This window comes from Tenrec ecaudatus, chromosome 16, assembly GCF_050624435.1.
Source record: "Tenrec ecaudatus isolate mTenEca1 chromosome 16, mTenEca1.hap1, whole genome shotgun sequence".
NCBI classification, from domain to species: Eukaryota; Metazoa; Chordata; class Mammalia; order Afrosoricida; family Tenrecidae; genus Tenrec; species Tenrec ecaudatus.
Window position 1 is genome coordinate 81,270,408 of NC_134545.1, and position 16,064 is coordinate 81,286,471.

At 48.4% G+C, this 16,064-nt stretch overlaps 1 protein-coding gene across 1 annotated transcript in view; it reads right to left on the reverse strand.

The window, feature by feature from the left end:
- The window catches only part of PIK3AP1 (phosphoinositide-3-kinase adaptor protein 1), a 146,976-nt gene that overhangs the window by 58,922 nt on the left and 71,990 nt on the right, over nt 1–16,064 (reverse strand). The window contains 2 exon segments of the mRNA XM_075533450.1: nt 2,591–2,735; nt 5,732–5,868. Coding sequence (XP_075389565.1) covers nt 2,591–2,735; nt 5,732–5,868 — 282 coding nt within the window.

A 16,064-nucleotide genomic window follows, 5' to 3' on the forward strand; every position in this document is an offset into this window, starting at 1 on the left:
GGGAGCAGGAAGGGAGGGGGGATATGAGGAGCTGATGCCAGGGACTTACGTGGAGAGCAGATGTTTTGAGAATGATGAGGGCAATGAATGTACAAATGTGCTTTACACAATTGATGTACGGATTGTGATAAGAGTTGGATGAGCCCCCAATAAAATGATTTTTAAAAATGGCTTCAAGAAGAGAAGGGAGAGATGCTTAAGAATGGGTGGGGGGGACACAAGAACCATGTCTGTGGATCTACACACGTGTGTTCCATCCTAATGCTAAAGAAGTTCATTGGGTTGTGAGGAGCAGGTGATTAACCAAGGAGGTGGCTTGGGGTTTGGGGGGAAGGGAGAGGTAAGTAGGCCAGTACATGGAGTTCGCCGAGGTCATGGGGCCTGCGATTTCATTTTCAAAGGCATTTCATCAGTTCTATGCACTACTGTACTTTAGAGCCTCCTCGCTACCCAGGAAGGAAAGTTCCGTGGGGCCAGAAGGTGGGAGGGATCCTAGATGGTGGGCGTGGTGTTTCGGCCTCGGTGGGCCAGTGGAACAGATCCACTCGCTCCGCTGCTCTCCCGACTACGTGCTCAGCCTGAGGCAGGATTGTACACCACCACAGGAAGGGGTTTTGTGGGGGAAAGAGAAGAAATTAAAAATACACCAACCACAAAGATTCAATTCACAAAAGAGGAAATGCGGCAAGTTGAGAACATGGGGGGAAAAAAACATTCAACCTCACTAGTAATCAAAGAAATGCAAATTAGAACAATGAACTACTTTTTTTTTTAATTGTCAAATTAGCAAAAAATAAAATACTTAACATCATCACCATCCCAAGCACTGGTGACGACAGAGGAGAGACGTTTGATGAGAGTATTGTTTCAGAAAGCCATGGAGCCCTATTTTCCAAGAACTTTGCCAGTGATTCCCCCTTTCAAGGTTTCCATCCCAAGGGAAGAAGACCAAATGCAAAAGGAAACTGAACATTCCCCCACACCCCACCCCACTATCACGACCCCAGCAACACCTTAAAAATCTGGCTAGACTGGAGCATGTACACCAGTACAGATCAGAGCTGGAAACACAGGGGATCCAGGACAGATAGACCCCTCAGGAACACTATTAGGAGTAGCAATACCAGGAGCGTAGGGGGAAGTTGTGGGGAGAAAGGGGGAACGGATCACAATGACTGACATATAACCGCCCCTCCCACTGACCCCGCCAAAGGAGATGAACAGTAACATGGGTGAAGGAAGACAGGGTCAGTCCAAGATATGAAAATAATAATAATTTATAAATTATCAAGGATTCATGACAGAGGGAGGGAGGGTTGGTGGGGAAGGGATGGACAAAATGAGGAGCTGCCACCAAGGGCTGAATTAGAAAGAAGATGTTTTGAAAAGGATGATGGCAACATATGTACAAATGTGCTTGACACAATGGATGCATGGATTGTTATGAGAGCTATAAGAGCCCCCAATAGAATGATTTTTAAAATAAATAGAAAACCAAACTTTATGCAGAGAGAGATGCTCATTATTACCATCATCGGAATGGATAAGAACACCAGAAATTACACACAGACACATACTGAAGAAATGAAAAATGGCAAACGGCTACTTCTAAGCAATGGAGGCTTTAGAGTGTAAGACACAGGTGGCACCATTGGGGAGGAGCTCGGTCCTTTATGGCACGTCCACAAAATGGGTTACCCCACAACCACGAAGCATCTCCTCGTAAAAGAAACCAGCCCTGATGGAACCGTGCACTGTGAATTGGGCTGCGAGGTCAGCCCTCTAACTCTGCAGCCACTCCTCACGAGAAAGATGGAGGTACTCTGATCCCATAAAGACTGGCCTTCTCAGAAACCCGGAGGAGCGGTGGTACCCCACCCTGTAAAGGTCCCCGTGAGTCAGAGCGGACTTGAAGGCAGCGAGCTGGAAAAGAGTATTTACGAAAGGGAAAATTCTCACCATGTACCACCAGGTAACAAACGAGGTCAACCAGAAAGTCTGCAGCCGTCCACAGAGATGGAAACAGACAGGAAACCATTGATTTCCTTTGCAGGGAGGGGGGATGTGAGGAATTTTCTGTTTACTGCTTACTTTCCAGCTACTGTGTTATTCAAATTTTCTGCATTGAGCTTACATTAGTTCTGAAATTTTTGTTAAAATTATGTATGGACTGGAAAGTTGTAGGTCCTTATGATGACGTGAATGCTGACGTGGCGGGGAAGGAATCAGCAACGCCTAGACTATACACAGAAAAACAGAATACAACGGAGCAGATAACGTAACCACCTGACCAAGGCAGGTAGGCCCCTGTAAAATGACTCGTCCGCCACGTCTCTCATTTCAAAAGCATTTTAGTATATTGACTTTATCATCGGAAACACGTGCATCTGCCAAGTCCTTGACCATCCTACACGAATGCTTCTGCAACTTCCCTTTGATCTCCATAGAACGTGAGAGCCAAGCCCCAAGGCAGGTGTTGCTGTGTTCTCAGGGCTGGGGGGGGGGGGCCACGGGAAAGGAAAGAGCAAGCGAGAGGGAGCAGCTTTGTCAACACCAAGGCTGATCTCCAGAGATCAACAGAGCCACTCACTGGGTGCCTTCAACGAGACGGTGTACTCATTCTCCAGCTTGGCTTCCACCCATGTCGACGGAGAACCCTCGCGAGAAAATTCTGCTTCCGTCGTCACTCTCTCGTCCAACTTACATCTCACGATTATGTAGAGCGTGGTTTCTGCCTGGAACGGGAGAGCAGTCAGTGTCCCCTCCGCTCCCGGATTCCCTCTGAGGGTGCTGGGCCTGGGGCCCGAGACCCACGTGTGGGTTCCACCGTCCAGGGGTCTTCTACCCTTCCCACCGAGACACTTTCCCATCCTCACCTCACCCCACTCCCGGTCTCGAGAGGGAACATTTATAAACCTCTCGACACCCGAATGGAGTCTTTTTTAATCTGCTGAATCTACTAAGAAGAAAACACGGAGGCTTGTATTTTGCATGGCTCTGTATTAAGTTTTTATAGCAATTCTACAGGGCTTCCTGATAATATTAAAGTATTTTATAAAGGCATTGATCCATGGCAGAATGTGGGGGGGGGGGAAGAAAGCACTTGACTCCTGCTAGGAGCACTATTCGAGACTAACGAGTCTTGCACCTCCAAGAGCAATCTAGGCAGCTCCTTGCCACGGAGCAGCCAGCGTGTCAGAAATGCAGAAGGTCAGGCCCCGCCCAGGCCTGCTGAGAACAAGCTCGGGTCCCAGGTCTGCCCCTGAACAAGGTCCCCAGGTTATCTTTACAATACAGTGCACTGTGGTTTGGAAGCAAGTTTACAGAGCAAATTCGTTTCCCATCCGACCGTTTACACATTACTGGCGATCCGCTCCAACATAGCAATGCTTGCCCCGCTTCCTCCCTGTGTCACCCATTTCCATTTGTCCCCTTTCCCTCCCCTGCCTGCCTGCCTTCGAATGCTGTCTCTGCCTTTGGTCGTTAGCAGGCAGACGCTCCTCCCAAGCTAACTCTGAGCGCACCCTGGGGGTGTGCGGGGGAAGGTCAGAGACGCTCTCTTGGCCTGGCCCTTTCCATTCTTTTTGGCTGAACAAAAAGAACTTCCTGCAGAATTCGTTTTCGCCAGGACTTGAAGACACCAGGCCACTGGACTGCTTTCCCTTGCTTTGGGCTTCTCTGGCCGGGTCTGCCAAATGGATTGTTTTTGCTTTCTTGTGCTGCCTCAGCTCCAAACGGTCTTCTCCATTCTGCACGGCACACCTTCCTCCCTCCCTGGAGCAGTGGGGGTTCAAAGCACTCACCTTTGGTTGTCAGGCAAGTGCTTAACCACAGCACCGCCAGCGCTCCTGGTAAGGAGGGACAGACCGCCCCCCCCTTGCGCTGCCATCTAGTTGACTGTACGTAACTCATTAGCAACCCCATAGGGTTTCTGAGACTGGAGCTCTGCACCGAGGCAGACAGCTACCTCAACTTTCTTCCAGGGAGCGGCAGGTGGGTTTGCACTACCGGTCCTGCAGGCAGTGGCCCCAGTGCCTGACTCGCAGCTGCACAGGAAAGCGGGGCGCTTTCTGGCCCTCGCTGACCTCCAGATGGTCATCCTAAGATTCTGCCCTCATACCCTCACAGTCGTCCTTCCTGACAGGCACGGGAGGAAGGGCTGGCCAGCGGGGACTTGACTCCAGGTGGAGGGAGGCTGGTGAGGCTGGGAGTGGGCAGGTCTGTGGCGTCACCACTCCGGATGCAGGTCAAGCCGGGATCCGCCTGCCGCTTCTCCCAGGAATCTTAGGAGGCCAGACAGGAGTGGCTCTCCTCTCCTGGCAGTCTGGACCCGGTTCTAGAGCTTCAGTTCGCAGGCACTTGGTTTGTGGAAGGCTGCGTGGTTCGTGGTGGGAGTCCTAACTCCATGAAGCGTCCACCATAAACCCAGGCCCCGTTTCAGTGGGTTCTGACCATCAACCAGCGATGTGGCAGCCTTTGCCTTGGGCACGGTGTGCGCATTATTACAGGAGATGACAGACCGGGGAAGGGCAGCCTTACTCTCAGGTTTACAGGGCAAATTGGGAACCAACCTACGGGCTAGGCCTCAGGGCCACATGGTCATGAGACAAGCCCAACCACCATGTAGACAGATGGATGAGGGCCCAGAATCAATCCTGCAAACCTTCCTAACCGGCTTGTTTACAAATTCCAATCACGTTTGCCACTTCTGTCCCTCCACCTTCAATAGCAACGAGCTGTCACCAAAGCATGCTTTCGTGGTGAGTCCCTTCATTTCCCAGAGTCCATAATTTTAAAAATTCTCTTCAGCCCAAACCAACCCAGTCTATGCATCAAGCCCAGCCCAAAGCATTCATTTGTAAACCCATGTAGGAAGGCCTTGTCTGCACCCCGTGCCTTCACGCTGAAGAAAACTGCTCCCAACTACAGGGAGGGAGGCCAGCATTTCCAGGGTCCACCGCTCCACTCCCTGCTCGGATTTAAGTTTGCCACGTGCAGTGGGCAGTCTACGTCTGCTCTGAACTGGTCGAAGCACCACACCATTCTCCTCAGGCGAGGAAGGACAACGGAAAAAACTAGGAACACTCCAGTGGGAGTGAAGGGACAGTCGTGGCATTAGCTGATCCGTCGCATTCAAGTCATCTGCTAGGCCACAGTCCTCCCTGAAAGTTTCAGTGGCACGAGACCGATGCCTCTATCTGACCCCTGTAACGGGTAACACTGGCCATCAAGTCTCACCCATCAGGCTGCAGGGCACTCAGCAATGGCTGGTTCATGGGAAGCAATCGCTTAGGGTCCCCGCATCTCCTTCCTTACAGAGCTAGGGAAGCCGGGATGGCTACCAGGAATCCAGCGTGGAAAGGCTAGCAGGGACAGATCCAGGCCTCCAACTCCAGAGTTGGTACAAGTGTCTAGTCGTGCTTTGGACCTGCTGGTCTCCCACCTATATTCTTTGCTCCATGAAGGGGGTGCGGGGAACCTCTCAGTTAAATGACAGGGGGAACCTCTCAGTTAAAGGACAGCAACCCTCCTGGTCCCATCTCTCTCTGACTGGAAGGAGCTGAATATGTCCCAGGTCCAGGTGATGGGGTTCCAGGCAAGTAGCACACAGGTGAGGCCTCAAGGGAAGGCTGCGTGCAACCTGAAAACCCCACTCCTTGTGCTTAAAGACCCTGTGTGGTCAAAAGCCTCCCGCTCGGATGGGTCTCTGCCAGGGCCCCAGAATGCCTACCCCACAGCGGATGCGGTCTGGCTGCACCACCATCAGGTTCCCAGACGGATTCTCCAGCCGCAGGTTCTGCTGCTTCGGGCAGGGAAGGACCTTGTCGTCCTCAGTCTCAGTGTCGGTCACTGAGTCACAGCCAGAATCTGTGAAAGAAAGGACGCTCCAATTGAGAACAGAAGAGAAGAATGGGCACGCGTGTTTCGTCCCAGAAGAGGCCCAAGCATCACCCAACAGGAAGTGGGCTGGAACGGCAATCAACTGGAAGTGGAAGAGAGTGACTCGGGAATTCATTAAAGGGGACCTAATGAGGAAATAGGAGCCCTGGCGGAGTGGTTACACACTGGGCTGCTAACTGCAGGGTCAGCAGTTTGAAACCACCAGCTGCTCCAAGGGAGAAAGACGGGGCTTTCGACTGCCAGAAAGAGTTGCAGTCTTGGCATGACCAAATAATAATAATGCATAAATTATCAAGGGTTCAAGAGGAAGGGGAGAGTGGGGAGGGAGGGGAAAAACGAGGAGCTGATACCAAGGGCTCAAGTAGAAAGCAAATGTTTTGAGAATGATGATGGCAACAAATGTACAAATGTGCTTGACACAATGGATGGATGGATTATGATAAGAGTTGTAAGAGCCCCCAATAAAATGATTTTTTTTAAAAGAAAGGAGTTCCACAAAAAAACCATCTCATTGTAAATGAGAGTGAGTGCAGAGTGGAGACCCAAAGCCCATCTGTAGGCAACTGGACAGCCCTTACTGAAGGGTCCAAGGAAAGAGACAAGCCAGTCAGGTTACAGGGTAGCAACGATGAAACATACAACTTTCCTCTAGTTCTTAATTGCTTCCCCCCCCCATCATGATCCCAATTCTACCTTATAAGTCTGGCTAGACCAGAGGATGTACACTGGTACAGATAGGAAATGGAAACACAGGGAATCCAGGACGGATGATCCCTTCAGGACCAGTGGTAAGAGTGGCGATACCAGGAGGGTGAAGGAAAGGTGGGATAGAAAGGGGGAACCGATTACAAGGATCTACATATAACCTCCTCTCTGCGGGATGGACAAAAGAAAAGTGGGTGAAGAGAGATGTTGGACAGTGTAAGATATGACAAAATAATAATTTATAAATTATCGAGGGTTCATGAGGGAGGGGGGAACGGGAAGGGAGTGGGAAAATGAGGAGCTGCTATCAAGGACTCAAGTAGAAAGAAAATGTTTTGAGAATATGATACATGTACAAATGCTTGACACAATGGATGGATGGGTGGATGGATGGATGGATTTATGGATGGATGGATGGATGGATGGATGGATGGATGGATAGATGGATGGATGGATGGTGATAAGAATTGTATGAGCCCCCAATAAAATGATTTTAAAAAAATAAAGGCGTTCCAGTCTTGGAAACTCATGAGAACAGCTCTACCCTGCCCTACAGGGCTGCTGAGTCAGCAGTGAATCAGTGGCAGTGTTTGAGGAAAACTCAACTGCTGTATAGGCTGTAAGACAGGGTGATAGCAAGACTGACTGGTGGGGAGGAAGGCCAAGAACTGAGGCAGGCGGCTGTCTCAGGCTAACAAGCCATCGCCAATTAATAAACTTCTGGAAGCCTGGCCTCCAGGTTTTCCCGACTGGTGATTGTACACACAGGAGACCCTTTTCCACATTGGAGCTGTGGTAGTCAGGTTTTCTGTGCCAACATGGCTCCCATAGGAACATGTGGGCGGAATTTAGACTGTCAGTCAGGTTGCAGCTTGATTGGCGGGTGAATGACATAAATGGCTTTCTGAGTCCTTCTGAGATGGGCCTCTCTCTTTCTCTGTCTCCCTGGGGTCGGGCCATACACACTCTCTCCCTCTGCTTTCACCTTCCCGTTGACAAGCCACGTGGAACCACGCCGAGACCTGCTAGAGCCCTGGAAGTGCTTCCACTGCCACTGGATCCACAAGACGTTGCACCCACTGGCTGTGATCTTCCTGAGTGTTACATCATTGCAGGTGCTGCATTAGTCTAAAGGGGAATTTATGGACTAGTATCGGACTTATGGGTTACGGACTTGATCTGGACTGGGCGGGGATGTTTTCTTAATACGCAATTGCTCTTTGACATAGAGCTCTTACACACACGAGTGCCTCTGGATTTGTTACTCTAGTCAACCCAGCCTAACCCAGGAGCTGGCTAGATTTTGAGTATGTAGTTTTCAAATGGCTCCGATTTATAGTGAAAGCCATAAATCCATTTTGAGTCGCCACATAAATTGAGTTCTGCCTGACCACTGACCAGCAGTGTCAAAGCTTTGCCCTCAGACAGTATATTTTCTCTGACTGCCCCAGCCAGCCCTGGGAGCAGCAGTCTCACTCTCATGGACTTGCCTAGGCCTGCCCTTGATGGAAAGTGGGCATCCAGGCCACAGGGTTGGAGTTATATCCCTACCAAGATGGTCGGATGGCCCCAGAACCAATTCTGTAAACTTTTCTAATCTGCAATCATGTATATTATCTCAGTCATGGTCTCCTTCCGGTTTCTGTAGGCCCCCTTATAACCGTGATGAGTTGATCTGCCCCCCAAGCATGATGTTACAATTCCCTTTGTTTTCCACGTTCTACATAAGTAGCCAGGTGGCTGTGAACGCTTCAGATGCCATGGTTACCTCATTTGATGGTGTCCCTCTTCCAGTTGACTTCCGTTTCTGTCTCTGTCCTGTTTAAGACTTACTAAAGAGGTCTTGATAGAATGCATCTGAAGTCCATCTAGTTAAAGGTCATCCCCTGAACATTAAATAAAACCTGTGCTGTGCAGGAAGCCATGAGACCCTGAGGTCATGACTGGCCAATGCATTCCTGCTGGGAGCGACAATGAACAGAAACCATTTCCAACAACCCTGAGATCAGCTCAGCGGAGTCCCACATGTCACTGAGGGAGCAGAAAGCCTCTAGTGGGTTTCAACCGCCAGCCTAGTAGCTAGCAACCCACTACACAACCCACTATGCCACTAGAGCCCCTTCCCCCTAAGGTCCCTTCGAAAGTGATAGGCAAAGGCTAGCACCTAGAACCCAGGGCGTGCCAGGGGAGAGGTGGAGTTCCCATAATCATGAATGCGGAGGTAGGAAGCAGGGCTGAAGGCCACCTACTGCTGTCGCTGTGAATCCTGAACCTCCCCGTATCTTGTTCAGGCCAGAGGAGGGGATGGTGTTTCTTTCCTCAGTCACACAGTTTAGAAGCCAACCGCTTCAGGCGGGGTCTTGTCCTCAGCCTGGCACCTGGCTCTGACAAGAGTGTCGGAGTGTGAAGGGCCCCGGGGCACATACTGCTGCTGCACTTGCTTGACCTTTCCGTGGTTTCTCTCAAGACACACCGTCCCAGAAAGCCTGGCGGAGTACAGGCAGGTCCTGACATTGTTGGCTGGACAGGAACCCAGCAGAATCCGGTGCTGGGAGAGAGGACAAGGACTGGGAGTTGCAGGGACGGTGCGAGTTCTGAGCCGGGCACCCGAGCTATCAGTGTCCTCACCGTCTCCCTCCTCCCCAGTTCTTCAGGCTCGCTACAGTAGTCTCCCCATCACCTGCGTCTCGAAGGTAAGTGAACTCACCTGCCGCTTTCCTTGCCTCCGCTGCCTTGCCCACTCGCTTCCCTCTCTGAGATCACTGCTAAAACGGTCAGTCCATTCGTACAGAGATGGACGTGCCACCCAAGCAACTGCTCCCCAACACGGGCGTCCCAAAGGGACCCCCAAAGCCAAAAAGACCAGGAATAATGAATATTCCTCTTATCCTTCCTGATTACAGAATGTTACATCAAGTTTCAATGTCTTCATATCAGATGGCTGGCTATCCCTTTTTGTTTGTTTGTGTGTTTGTTTGTTTCTAAAGCTCATCCTAGAACAGAAAATAACCTCAACAGCTCAAAACTTTCCATCAGAAAAACAACAACTTTCAATCAGTTAGTGTGTTAGTCTGGGTTAAACAAATCAAGAAAGAGCTTTATATAACGGGTAATTGTATATTTGAGAAAGCATCCCAGCCTAGTCCAGATCAAGTCCATAAGTTCGACACTAGCCCTTATGCTCGATACCAGTCTGTAAATTCCACTACAGACTCACACAACATATGCAGTGATGACGCTGAATGCAGGAAGCTCAGAGGCCGGCAGGTGGAAAGTCTCGTGAATCCAGTGGTGGTAGAAGCATCTCAGGGCTGGCAGGGGTCTCCACGTGTCTCCTCCATCTCCAAGGCTCTGGCTCTATCAGCGTAGCTCCATGTGGCTTGTCAACAGGAATGACTCCTAGGGAGAGTGTGTGTGTGTCCCGCCTCCAGTGAGCAATTTATCTCCGTAGGGCCTTCAAATTGCGACCTGAGTGACAGGTTAAACTCCACCCCTTCACTCTTAATCTTCTTAAATTGACACCTGACTGTGTCACAGCCAGTTACTTAAAACAAAAATGCCCTTTCCTGGCAACTCCTCCATGCTCCCGAGTTAAAGATTATCCAGAATGAAAGAAGTAACAATAACCAATTCCTAGTAATTGTCCATTTTATTACACAAATGTGATTTTCTTGGGATTGGCCCAAAGAGCTGTCTTCCATTGCTTCAAAAGATAAAAACCCTTTATTTCTCCCAAATCACTGACCCACTAGTCCACTGGCCAAAGGGTCAACGCTCTAGAGAAAATAACCAAGAACAGAGAAAACGGAAATGAACCAAGTGAGACAGGAAGGATAGCTACAGCCCTGACACAGAATTTTATAAATGGATTGTTGTTGTTTTTTAATTTCCATATAACTTTTATAGAAAAATATAAATGTTCTTCAAATAAGTAGAAACCTGATTAAACCAACAGCCATGAAGGGAAGCGGGGGGGGGGGTCGCTCCTCAGTTTTCAAATGAAATTTAGAAGTCGTACAGCACCCATTCTGTAATGAAGTCTCTGTAATACTCTCTCTCTTTCTGCCTAGGAAAGCTCCATTGTGCAAGTATTCTGTGTAGTGAACTTTAAATAAGGACTTGTAGTCCTGTTTATATCAAGGTTAGAAAAAAGGATAAACAAGGGACAGAGCGGTGACTGTAACAGAGAGTCCAAACGGAAACTTTCGTTTCCATAAAGACTTGCTATGGGAGGATATAACATTAAAAATACGTACAAAATGAAAGATGGTTTGGCAAGAGAGACCACTCAGCAGATGGTGCTGGAAAAACCTCACCTATGGGGGCGGGGGAACAATCTTGACACTTCCCAACTGCACACCCAAAAAATAACAGACCAAAAATAATCCTACTACTTTAGGTGGATTAAAAATGAAAAAATAAAAACAGTTAAAAATTAAAGACATTAAATAAATAAATAAGTTTAAAAAATTAAAGACATGAAGATATGAGTGAACATTTTATCATTTGGGAGGAGATTTGTCCGTCTTCAACAACCTAAAAGACCTGTTCTCCTTCAAGCACAATCTAGACAATCAATAGACTAGACAGCCAGAATGTACAACTTTCATAGAGAACAACAAACTTAAATGAAATTATTCAGAATCCCCAAAAGATGGAAATAAGCACAATGTCTGTCAACTGACGAACAGGTAAGTTAAATGTGTTATGTCCATAGAATGGACTATTATTTAGGGAGAAAAAGAGAACTGGAGAGCTGGTATATGCTACAATACAGCATGTAGAAAACATGCTCAGTGGGGAAAAACCATGGAGATATATTACAGGGTTCCACTTATATGAAGTGGCTAGAGTAGACAGTCGGCTCGTGGCATCTCAGGGCTGGGGCTAAGTGGGGCGCAACCAGCAGAAGGGGCAATGACTTAAAGGATGGGGTCTCTCTTTTGAGGTTAAAATACAAGGGAGCTTAGAAAATTCATGGAAAATAGAATTAAAGGAATGGAATTTTTCCCAAAAGTTTCTGAAGCCTCCTCATATTCTAAAATTTGTTGTGGGGATGGCTACATACATTTGTAAATATACAAAGTCTTTGAAGTATGTGCTTTGCATGAGTGAATTATGAGACATGAATTGTATCTTAATAAAGCTGTTACTCAATATAATCAATAACAACTCATAAATGGTTAAAACTTAGGAATAAGTAGGACAAAGGATTAATCTCAATCATATATGTACAGATCACGGAACCTTCTAAGAATACACACAAAGTCTGTTAAGTAGACATTTCAAAAAAAATACAAATTAATTTCCCTCCAAAATGGCTTGATCATGCCATCTCACTAATCATCAGAGACAAGTGGACAAAAATAACATGGCTCGTGGGCGTTGCCCCTCTCCGGTGTGCTGCTGGACGGGACGGGAGGGAGGGGAGGGAAGGGGAGGCAGGCACGTTCAGTCAACAGCGGATAAAGGACAAGCTGTCAAGATGCTTCTGGAAAGCTGTGTGGCCACATGGAGAGCATAAGGAAGCCATTAAAATCTTCATACATTTTGCCATGGACTTCTACTTCCAAAACTCTCTCACACCAAGGAGAATGAATGTGTGAAATGCAGACAAACATAATAAATCTGCATGTCGACTGAGTCGCTGTTTAATAAGTAAAGAAGCAACCTAAACATCTGATAAGAATTTTAAAGGGTCCTTTTCAGAGGTTTTTGAGTAAAAGACTGGAAAGCTTGTCATAGCAGGTTAAGCTAGAAAAGCAAGACGTAACATGGTATTGTTTGCACTACCTCAATTATGTACAGATCTTTCTACTCTACATATATATTTGCTCTCCTCTCCTCCTCGCCCCCTTCCTCGTGCTCTCTCCGGCTCTTGGATGTTCTGGCATACTTTGCACAGCGAGGAAGCAGTCCTTTTGATAATGAAGGTGATTGTGAAGAGGGTAGCACCAACTTCATCTCCGGGCTCATCGTTTGACCAGCGAGCACAGATGCCGTGCGAGAGACAGATCCCAACAGCGCAGTAATTGGCACCATTCCAGATACAAACCATTCCTCCCAGCAAGCCCATTTGTTTAGTCACCTTTGATAGCCACCGGCAGGAAGTCAGGACATCTCTCCTAATGCAGCACAATTCTACTGATGCGGATTGTGGCAAAAAAGCCACCACAGTCTCGCCCACTGGGAGAATCCAACCACTGCAGCAGCTTCAGAGTTGCCGTGGAAGGAAATGCCAAAGCAGAAGTAAAGCGGGGCTGGCTACACAGCCCACATGGAAGAAGCCCACCAGCCTGTGTGACCACGAGGTGTCGAAGAGATCAGGCATCAAAAAACAAAAAAACCATATCATTGTGAATGAGGGGGAGTGCAGAGTGGAGACCCAAAGCCCATCTGTACGCAACTGGACACCCCCTTACAGAAGGGTCATGGGGAGGAGCTGAGCCAGTCAGGGTGCAGAGTAGCAACCATGAAACATACAACTTTCCTCTAGTTCTTAAATGCTTCCTCCTACCCCACCCCCCACTATCATGATCCCAATTCTACCTTACAAATCTGGCTAGACCAGAGGATGTACACTGGTACAGATCGGAACTGGAAACACAGGGAATCCAGGACAGAAGATCCCTTCAGGACCAGTGGTGTGAGTGGTAATACTGGGACAGTAGAGGGATGGTGGGGTAGAAAGGGGGAGCTGATTACAAGGATCTACATATAGGGGATGGACAACAGAAAAGTGGGTGAAGGGAGATGTCGGACAGTGTAATATATGACAAAATAGTAATAATTTATAAATTAACAAGGGTTCATGAGGGAGGGAAAGGCAGGGAGGGGAGGAATGAGCTAATATCAAGGGCTCAAGTAGAAAGCAAATGCTTTGACAATGATGATGGCAGCAAATGTATAAATGTGCTTGACACGATGGATGGATGGATGGATGGATGGATGGATGGATGGATGGATGGATGGATTGTGATAAGAGTTGTACGAGCCCCCAATAAAAAGGTTTTTTTTTAAGGCAAAAATCCCATGAGCTTTTTTCTTATTTTTCCACTAACACTCTGAAGTCCCCTGTAAGCTCATTGAAACTGACCTGACAAAGTGGGATGACCTCCCAAACGTGATCACCCGAATACTTGGACCCATCCCTCAAACCCTGCCCCCCACACCCAAATCCACCTACCCTGCAGTCTTCTGCAGGGGCTGCGAGCCGCACGGTGGGCAGTTACCCCGAGGTGGGGCTTTTCACTCCCATAAAGAACCACAGTCCTGCGAACCCACAGGGGCAGGTCCCCCTGTCCGATGGGCTGAGCCAGTGCCAGGGGTTTGGGTGTCTGAGTTTGCCCCCTAAGGACCGCATGCTGGGCAGCGAAACGGACAGTCAACAGCTGGAAACCACCCGCTGCTCCTAAGGGGAAGGACAGGGCTTTCTTCTATCATAAAGAGTACAGGCTGGGAACCTCAGGGGCAGCTCTACTCAGCCTTGGACAGTCACGATGAAGCAAACTGACTTGATGGCAGTGAGCTTTGTGGCCCCCAGGAACCCTGGTGGGTCAGTGCCGGGCTGCTCACCGCAAGGTCAGCAGTTCAAACCCACCAGCCACTCTGCGGAAACTCTCTGTAGAGTCTCTATGAGAAAACAATCAACAAGTGGGTTTGGTTTGGGTTTGGGTTTTGCTGCATCTAGACTGCAGTAATTCAAGTTGGAGTGAAGGTCCTCGGAAACCCCGCGTAAAGTCTTATGAAGATACTAATCGAACGCTCAGCGCTTTACAGCAACATCCTGCTGGCTTTGACGAGCTATCGAGAAACTGGAGAAAATCTAGTGACATACTCTCCGTGCAGCTGGTTTCCTCAAATTCTAATCGGCAGAGGGCCCACGTGCAAATCGTTCCTTGAATTCTGTGAATCTTCAGGGAATTTGCTAGCTTTCTCTTGGGCATGGAGAGCAGGCTAGCACAGCACGTTCCACCTTTGCCTTGCCGCCAGGCAGTGCAGCGAGCAGCAGACTGTCACCACTGTCACCACTCTGGCCCAGGTTCTTGGTTTTGCTTATTCCTCTTGCTTTCTATTCTTTGAGAATTGTGAGCGCAGCTGGAAATATTTGGGGGATCTACATAGGACAGAAGCCAATGACTCTCAAACCAGTATCTAACAGAAGTCCTCAAATATATTTTTTATGAGTGCCTGGTTTCGTTTTGTTGTTGTTGTTGTTGTTTTCATTTAAATGGTTATGTCTTGAAAAGATGATACAGCCTTGCTGGGGAGGAGAGGGATGCAGAGTTGGGATACAGGGCATTTTTAGGGCACGGAAATTATTCTGTAGGATACTGTCATGGTGAGCACCTGACATCAAATTTGCCTAAAACCCATAGGACTGTGGAGGGAAAGAATGCTTTAGAGACCAGATGCCGATTATTTCTGGTGATGAGAAAAGTGGCCTTGAATATGGGTGCAGGGCGCACAGCAGGCTCCAAGTGAGTGATGAGTCTGAGAAACGCTCAAGGAAAGGATGGCTGCTCTAAGGAATTGGACACAGAGCAGATGGCAACAACTGTACCACACAGACTAAACAACTAGTGTACGTCACCTACGGACACACCTTCCATTCTGCTGTGCATGAGCTGGCACCCGGCAACAGCGATACCAACAAGCCACACAGGTACATGAGTAGGGACAGGTGGATACATAATGTGAGACCAGCTAGGCCTATCTACAGTCTAGCAACATGGAAATACAGATACGTGTGTGCAGGCACACCGTCACTGAAGATACAACTAACGGTACTCCTCAGACATACCCAAACAACTTGCAAGACGGTTCTCTGGGTTTGAAGGCACAGGGCGAAATGCTCCTGGTGATGTGAGAAGCACTTGAAGCCTTAGAGCAGTGGTTCTCAACCTTCCTCAGGCCGCAACCCTTGAATACAGTTCCTCGTGTGGTGCTGACCCCCCAACCATAAAATAATCTTCGTTGCTACTTCATCACTGTCATTTTGCTACTGTGATGAATTGGGCCACCGCTGTGAAAGGGTCGCTTGGCCCCCAAAGGGGTCGCGACCCACGGGCTGAGAACCACTGTCTTAAAGGCTTGTAAGGAGCCCTCTGAGATAGATCTGCTGCTCTCTACTTGTCGAGAAGGTCAGCAAAATTCCAGTGAAGAACAAGTCTACAGGGTTGATGGTCTACTAGAACCACAGCCTCAATCATTCTGAAGCCAAAAGCACCGGTGCTCAGTCACCATCACTGGCCTTTCTGACCAGGGTCACACTAGATGGTCACAGACAGAATGGAGAAAAACAGAGAACAGATTCTTTTTTTTCTTTTTATTTAAAGACCAGATGAATTGACCTGAATCAGGCCAGAAGACTTCAAGACTATTGGCAAGAGATGCTCTTTGCATCCTGAACGGAAACTATTCCCTAAGCTCACTGTTGAGTGAGCTAGCAGAGCTGC